We start from the raw sequence: 8,303 nt of genomic DNA on the forward strand, positions 1-8,303 counted from the left end.
TTTAATATTTACTTGTTACATGATAATGTACATAATTGTAATATATAATTGAATAAATTTTATTGGTTGTGAAATCCAAAACTTCGTTGTTGTCTCTTGTCGAACTTGCTGCATTTACAGGAATTATGGGCTGTATGATTGATTTACAAAAAAATCAAATATAAATATAAATTAAACCGGGGGGGCATATTTTTATTTTTGATTGTGTGTGTGTGTGTGTGTGTGTATAGATATTTAAAAAAAAAAAAAAAAAAAAAAGTCACTTACTGGTAGTCCTTCCTACTTTTGCGCGGCTCGGTCCTGTCTCACAGTTTGGAGGCTGGTGTCTGAGCTCAGCTGCACGCTTATTTTTACGCGTCGGTGTCTTTAAGACGCGCCGCCGTCCCGCTCGAGTCACGCCTCTGGCACCGCTCGCGGCACGACACCATCCTGAACGGCTGCACGCACACGGCGAACGGACCAGAACCGCCACCCGAGCGGAGCCTCGAGCCGGAGGGCTGCAAATACGCACGGTAAGGTCCGGGTCGGGTTGGTGCTTTTACCCCCGCAGCTCAGGAGGCAGACTGATAGCGGAGGACCCCATTCAGCAACACGAAACTTTCAACAAGTCAAATTCTCAAACTATACTTTAATGGTATTAAGAGCTAGACAGGTCTGCCGTTTTACAGTGTATAAAGGTGAAGTTTAAACTGGTTGAACGTGATATGCTGGCAGTATCTCCATAAAGTATTTAGCTACCCACGTTAAATGAAAATGTGTAGCTCTAGTGAACTTGGTGCTCCTTGGACCCACGACGTAGACTAAACTAAACTTAAGTGATGAGTTTAATGTCTAATGGTGTTCTGGGTCATAAACACTTTTTTCACACCTTGGAGATATTAATGAGTTGATTTTGCTCCGCTTTTTCCTCATCACGATGATACATGCATTTGTTCTAAAAGATTACACAGCTTTGGCCACGTCCACATGCGTTGGAGAAGATCTGGGGGTGCCACAAGGGTTTAGTCAGACAAAATCATCTCCCCATCTAAACTTCTGAGTAGGTGTGTGTCTCTCCTCCCCATCTAAACCTCTGAGTAGGTGTGTCTCTCTCCTCCCCATGTAAACCTCTGAGTAGGTGTGTGTCTCTCCTCCCCATGTAAACCTCTAAATAGGTGTGTGTCTCTCCTCCCCATCTAAACCTCTGAGTAGGTGTGTGTCTCTCCTCCCCATCTAAACCTCTGAGTAGGTGTGTCTCTCCTCCCCATCTAAACTTCTGAGTAGGTGTATGTCTCTCCTCCCCATGTAAACCTCTGAGTAGGTGTGTGTCTCTCCTCCCCATCTAAATTTCTGAGTAGGTGTGTCTCTCCTCTCCATCTAAACCTCTGAGTAGGTGTGTGTTTCTCCTCCCTATGTTAACCTCTGAGAAGGTGTGTGTCTCTCCTCCCCATCTAAACCTCTGAGTAGGTGTGTGTCTCTCCTCCCCATGTTAACCTCTGAGTAGGTGTGTGTCTCTCCTCCCCATGTAAACCTCTGAGTAGGTGTGTGTCTCTCCTCCCCATGTAAACCTCTAAATAGGTGTGTGTCTCTCCTCCCCATCTAAACCTCTGAGTAGGTGTGTCTCTCCTCCCCATCTAAACTTCTGAGTAGGTGTATGTCTCTCCTCCCCATGTAAACCTCTGAGTAGGTGTGTGTCTCTCCTCCCCATCTAAATTTCTGAGTAGGTGTGTCTCTCCTCTCCATCTAAACCTCTGAGTAGGTGTGTGTTTCTCCTCCCTATGTTAACCTCTGAGAAGGTGTGTGTCTCTCCTCCCCATCTAAACCTCTGAGTAGGTGTGTGTCTCTCCTCCCCATGTTAACCTCTGAGTAGGTGTGTGTCTCTCCTCCCCATGTAAACCTCTGAGTAGGTGTGTGTCTCTCCTCCCCATGTAAACCTCTAAATAGGTGTGTGTCTCTCCTCCCCATCTAAACCTCTGAGTAGGTGTGTCTCTCCTCCCCATCTAAACTTCTGAGTAGGTGTATGTCTCTCCTCCCCATGTAAACCTCTGAGTAGGTGTGTGTCTCTCCTCCCCATCTAAATTTCTGAGTAGGTGTGTCTCTCCTCTCCATCTAAACCTCTGAGTAGGTGTGTGTTTCTCCTCCCTATGTTAACCTCTGAGAAGGTGTGTGTCTCTCCTCCCCATCTAAACCTCTGAGTAGGTGTGTGTCTCTCCTCCCCATGTTAACCTCTGAGTAGGTGTGTGTCTCTCCTCCCCATGTAAACCTCTGAGTAGGTGTGTGTCTCTCCTCCCCATCTAAACCTCTGAGTAGGTGTGTGTCTCTCCTCCCCATGTAAACCTCTGAGTAGGTGTGTGTCTCTCCTCCCCATCTAAATTTCTGAGTAGGTGTGTGTCTCTCCTCCCCATGTTAACCTCTGAGTAGGTGTGTGTCTCTCCTCCCCATCTAAACCTCTGAGTAGGTGTGTGTCTCTCCTCCCCATCTAAACCTCTGAGTAGGTGTGTGTCTCTCCTCCCCATCTAAACCTCTGAGTAGGTGTGTTTCTCTCCTCCCCATCTAAACCTCTGAGTAGGTGTGTGTCTCTCCTCCCCATGTTAACCTCTGAGTAGGTGTGTGTCTCTCCTCCCCATGTAAACCTCTGAGTAGGTGTGTGTCTCTCCTCCCCATGTAAACCTCTAAATAGGTGTGTGTCTCTCCTCCCCATGTAAACCTCTGAGTAGGTGTGTGTCTCTCCTCCCCATCTAAATTTCTGAGTAGGTGTGTGTCTCTCCTCCCCATCTAAACCTCTGAGTAGGTGTGTGTCTCTCCTCCCCATGTAAACCTCTGAGTAGGTGTGTGTCTCTCCTCGCCATGTTAACCTCTGAGTAGGTGTCTGTCTCTCCTCCCCATGTAAACCTCTGAGTAGGTGTGTGTCTCTCCTCCCCATGTAAACCTCTGAGTAGGTGTGTGTCTCTCCCGTCTTGGAGCCAGCAGGATGAGGTCCGGGTTCCTCCTCGCGCTCTTCTTCCTGGAAGGAGTTGCCGTCATCAGCGCCTGCAACAAAGCGCTGTGTGCCAGTGACGTTAGCAAGTGCCTGTTACAGGTGAGCACATTTTTTATTTTTGATTACCACCAGCAGTCAGTTGGCTCACTAAACAAGTAAATAAACAAGGTTGTTAATTTTGCGCGATTTAATTTTTTTATGAATATTTTTTTCTTTTGGAATTGAGTGAGGGATGTTTGCTGGGATGTCTGTCTGGGTTTTTGTTTGTATATACAGTAGCCGGTTTCACTTTTAATGGTTTTGTTCTGGCCACTTTTGCTGTGTGTCCTGGGACAGTAGGCTGTTATAGAGTACAAAGAGTGGATGTCAAATTCTGATAGTGTCTGGATGTTTCACTGGGGGGTGTGGGTGTGTGTGCGTTGATCAAATAGTTTAAATAAGAGGAGGCAGCTCAGTTGGCTCCAGGTTTCCTGTAGAGACGGTATTTCTGGGGTTCATTCGTGCTTTTCTGTCCTGATTCTGATATCTCTGTGTGGCAGCAGTGGTCTACATGCACACAGGCTCCTACCTGATCCAACCCTGATTAACCAAGTGCTTCTCTTTCTCTGCCATACTCTCTTACACACACTCACACACTCACACACACACACACACACACTCACACACACACACACACACACACACACACACACACTCACACACACACACACTCACACACACACACACACACACTCACACACTCACACACACTCACACACACACACACTCACACACACACACACACACACACACACACAGCCTCTCCACTGCCATGCCAGTGCAGCTTCTGTTACCCTCGTTGGTCTCTGAGGAGAATGAGAGATGGAGGGGAGAGAGAGAGAGACAGAGAGAGAGAAGGGAGACATGAATGCAAGTCAGTGAAGGTGAGCCCAGGGAGGGAGTTAGAGAGACAGAACAACTGAGAGACGGATTTACATGGGCAAACAGCCGGAGAGCAAGCAAGACGGCGAGAAACTCAGAAGAAGAAGGAGAAGCAACTTTGCTGGCAGGGCCTGGATCTGTTAGGCGGCCATATCGCACTGTAGCCTTCCACTAGAGGCCTGGGAATTGGAGGGCGTGGTGCCAGCATTTGTTGTTCCTAGGATTCCTCTTCTAGACAGAGAATGATGTTGTCATTTCATAACAAGCGAGACACAAAACTGCTGAAAATTCAACTGTTTGCTTTTGTAGATCTGCACTTTGTCTGCAATGCGTTTTTGTTTTTTTGTTTTTTTTTAGTATCAACCAAATGCACGTCCACAGGTAATGGACGTTGACTGATGCCGGAGAAAAAAAGTTTGGTCGATTATCTCAAGAGGGAATTTAATTGGTAATCAGCTGACCAACCAGTGGAGCTTCAGTGAATGCTGTGCACCACTGGCCAACTATGCATCCACAAGGAAGAAGTATTTGTAATAAAAACAATTTATCGTTTTAAGTTCAATAAATAGGTTATACACAATTGCTGGTCGTTTTTATTTCTGCTTTTGCTCATCATAAGTGCAAACAGCTGTGAATGTGCTGCTTCCAAAGATTCCACCGTTCTGCTCAGGCTAAACGGCTCATTTCCATGGAACAGCGTAGCGTGTTTTCAAGAGTCAGTCAGAATACATCTGATATGTGAAACACATCCAACTACTGCATGTTATTGCATTAAACACATTTTTGGTTAAACAACAAGGTGAAATTAACATTCCTATACCCTCACTGTTGGTTTTTACAAAGTTCTGTGTTTGTGGTTAGTGAAGTCTTTACGCAGTATTTACTGGGGTTACATGGACAGTTCTGTGTATGTGGTTAGTGAAGTCTTTATGCAGTATTTACTGGGGTTACATGGACAGTTCTGTGTATGTGGTTAGTGTAGTCTTTATGCAGTATTTACTGGGGTTACATGGACAGTTCTGTGTATGTGGTTAGTGTAGTCTTTATGCAGTATTTACTAGGGTTGCATGTACACTTTTATGAATGTACACTATCAGGCTCTGCTCTGAGAGTGTATACTCTGTGTGTATAATCTGGGTCATGGGCTCTCTGCTCTGAGAGTGTACACTCTGTGTGTTTAGTCTGTGCCTTTGGCTCTCTGCTCTGATAGTGCAAATGTTTTCTGTGTTGGCAGCATGCCTGTACTGTCTCTGTGTGTGGTAGTTTTCCCTCATTTCTTGTGAAATAAGCATATTTTTAAAATTAAGAAAAATAACTACATTAAAACAACTAAAATATTTTAATATGGTCACTCCTATTTTTTGGCTTTTATCTTCCGTGACTTTTATTGTGACTTGAGTCATAGTTTAACACCAGCTGGCTGATGTGCATCGAACTGCTTGTGTAGCATTTGAACTCTAAATTGTTTATAGGAATTTAGAAATATAGTTGCGTGTTTCTCTTTTTAAATAATAATTTTATGAATCCTATTCTGGAGAAGGTTTCAAGATTATTCATTGTGTGTGGTTCTAAATAAACTTGGTGTGTGTGTGTGCGCGTGTGTGTGTGCGTGTGAATATGCTTGCATGTGTTTCACATTTGTTTCCTGAACTAGCATAATGGCACTAAATCCACACAAATTGACACAAGTCATTACACAAGTCAGATGTTTATCGTATTTGTGTGTGTGTGCATGTACGTGTGCGTGCGCGTGAGTGTGTGTGTGTGTGTGTGTGTGTGTGTGTGTGTGTGTGTGCGCGCACGCGCGTGCGCGCGCGTGTGGTGGTTCTCTAATGACAGTGTGAGTCAAATGGCTGTTGGCATGTTATGTTTATGGTGAGCATGTGTTTTCCCCTAAGAGGGAGAGAAGCAGAAAGACATAGAGAGGGAGAAAAGGAGAATGAGGAAAAGAGAGAGAGAGAGAAATATGAAGAGAAAAAGAGAGATAAAGAAAGTGAACCAGAGACGCACAAACAGAGAAAGTACGTTATGAAGTGCAGCTCCAGCGTTGTGTACTCCAGGTGTTTGCCCCGCCCCCGCGACCCTGACCCTGTAACTCTCCAGCACAGAACTGTGACCTACCTCTGTAAGGAATGCACTTCTCTTCCACCCAACCCCACCCTCACATTTCTTCTCTCGCTCTCTCCATATTTAATCGGTTGTAGTCTGAAAGTCACTGGCCCCTGTCAGCTCCACACACGTTAACCACTCCAAAGTCATGTCATGGCACAGGGGCCATTTGGTGGCAAACCTGACAGTTAATCTGCTCTCTGTAATAATCTGAGAGTTAATCTGCTCCCTGTAATAATCTGAGAGTTAATCTGCTCTCTGTAATAACCTGAGAGTTAATTTGCTACCTGTAATAACCTGAGAGTTAATCTGCTCTCTGTAATAACCTGAGAGTTAATTTGCTATCTGTAATAACCTGAGAGTTAATCTGCTCTCTGTAATAATCTGAGAGTTAATATGCTCCCTGTAATAATATGAGAGTTAATCTGCTCTCTGTAATAATCTGAGGGTTAATATGCTCCCTGTAATAACCTGAGAGTTAATCTGCTCTCTGTAATAACCTGAGAGTTAATTTGCTACCTGTAATAATATGAGAGTTAATCTGCTCTCTGTAATAATCTGAGAGTTAATCTGCTCTCTCTAATAACCTGAGAGTTAATTTGCTCCCTGTAATAACCTGAGAGTTAATCTGCTCTCTGTAATAACCTGAGAGTTAATCTGCTCTCTGTAATAACCTGAGAGTTAATCTGCTCTCTGTAATAATCTGAGTTAATCTGCTCTCTGTAATAACCTGAGAGTTAATCTGCTCTCTGTAATAATCTGAGAGTTAATCTGCTCCCTGTAATAATATGAGAGTTAATCTGCTCTCTGTAATAATCTGAGGGTTAATCTGCTCCCTGTAATAACCTGAGAGTTAATCTGCTCTCTGTAATAACCTGAGAGTTAATTTGCTACCTGTAATAATATGAGAGTTAATCTGCTCTCTGTAATAATCTGAGAGTTAATCTGCTCTCTGTAATAACCTGAGAGTTAATCTGCTCTCTGTAATAACCTGAGAGTTAATTTGCTACCTGTAATAACCTGAGAGTTAATCTGCTCTCTGTATTTACCTGAGAGTTAATGTGCTACCTGTAATAACCTGAGAGTTAATTTGCTACCTGTAATAACCTGGGAGTTAATCTGTTCTTTGTATTTGTAATGTGTGGAGTCTTGGCAGGATGCAAAGACGAGCCGTGTAACACACAACGTTTATTGAGAGATGCAGCAAAGGCAACACAGCGCTCAGGCTAACGTGACCTCAAACACCGACGACATCAACACTTAAACAAGAGACTCATATACACGCATAGTAACGACACAAAACGAAGGGGTGTGAAACACGGGCAGGACGTGGCCATACAAATAAACACACACGAGACATCTGGGAGGAGGAGCCGTATTGTAACAGTGTTAACCTGAGAGTTCACTGCAATAATCTGTCACTAAATCTGATCACTGGAATAACCTGACAGTAGAACTGCTCTCTCGAATAACCAAGTAAATCTGCTCACTCTGTTAATATGAGAGTAGAACTGCTCTTTCTAATAACAGAGTAAATCTGCTCACTCTGTTAATCTGAGAGTAGATCTGCTCTCTCTAATAATCCATAGTAAATCTGCTCACTGTGTTAATCTGAGAGTAGATCTGCTCTCTCTAATAATCCAGAGTAAATCTGATCACTCTGTTAATCTGAGAGTAGATCTGCTCTCTCTAATAATCCAGAGTAAATCTGCTCATTGTGTTAATCTGAGAGTAGATCTGCTCTTTCTAATAACAGAGTAGATCTGCTCTCCCTAATAACAGAGTAAATCTGCTCACTGTGTTAATCTGAGAGTAGATCTGCTCTCTCTAATAATCCAGAGTAAATCTGATCACTCTGTTAATCTGAGAGTAGATCTGCTCTCTCTAATAATCCAGAGTAAATCTGCTCATTGTGTTAATCTGAGAGTAGATCTGCTCTTTCTAATAACAGAGTAGATCTGCTCTCCCTAATAACAGAGTAAATCTGCTCACTGTGTTAATATGAAAGTAGATCTGCTCTCTCTAATAATCCAGAGTAAATCTGATCACTCTGTTAATCTGAGAGTAGATCTGCTCTCTCTAATAATACAGAGTAAATCTGCTCACTGTGTTAATCTGAGAGTACATCTGCTCTCTCTAATAACAGAGTAAATCTGCTCACTGTGATAACCCAGGCGGCTCATCTGCTCCACTCTCTCCGCTCACCCTGATTCGTGGACTGTTTGTTCTCTGACCCAAGTACTAGTGAGCATGAATGTCTCATAGGTATTTTAAAAATGTCTTCCTTTTTATATTGGCCTTTAGAGTCACTCGC

The 8,303-nt window shown here is 43.6% G+C and overlaps 1 protein-coding gene across 6 annotated transcripts in view; it reads left to right on the top strand.

Annotated features, from left to right (window-relative positions):
- Positions 1-299: 299 nt before the first annotated feature.
- twsg1a (twisted gastrulation BMP signaling modulator 1a) overlaps positions 300-8,303 on the top strand; it is a 12,963-nt gene continuing 4,959 nt past the window's right edge. Inside the window, exons 1-3 of one of the 6 annotated variants that reach the window (XM_035528223.1) lie at positions 300-512; positions 942-1,043; positions 2,943-3,058. In XM_035528223.1, the coding sequence (XP_035384116.1) occupies positions 2,951-3,058 (108 nt within the window). In that variant the 5' untranslated portion in view covers positions 300-512; positions 942-1,043; positions 2,943-2,950. Of the gene's footprint in view, positions 513-941; positions 1,044-1,960; positions 2,033-2,918; positions 3,059-8,303 lie in introns of those variants that run through there. The other 5 variants (XM_035528221.1, XM_035528224.1, XM_035528220.1 and 2 more) reach the window with 5 other exon arrangements.

The sequence above is a fragment of the Electrophorus electricus genome, chromosome 7, assembly GCF_013358815.1.
Source record: "Electrophorus electricus isolate fEleEle1 chromosome 7, fEleEle1.pri, whole genome shotgun sequence".
In the NCBI taxonomy this organism is placed as follows: Eukaryota; Metazoa; Chordata; class Actinopteri; order Gymnotiformes; family Gymnotidae; genus Electrophorus; species Electrophorus electricus.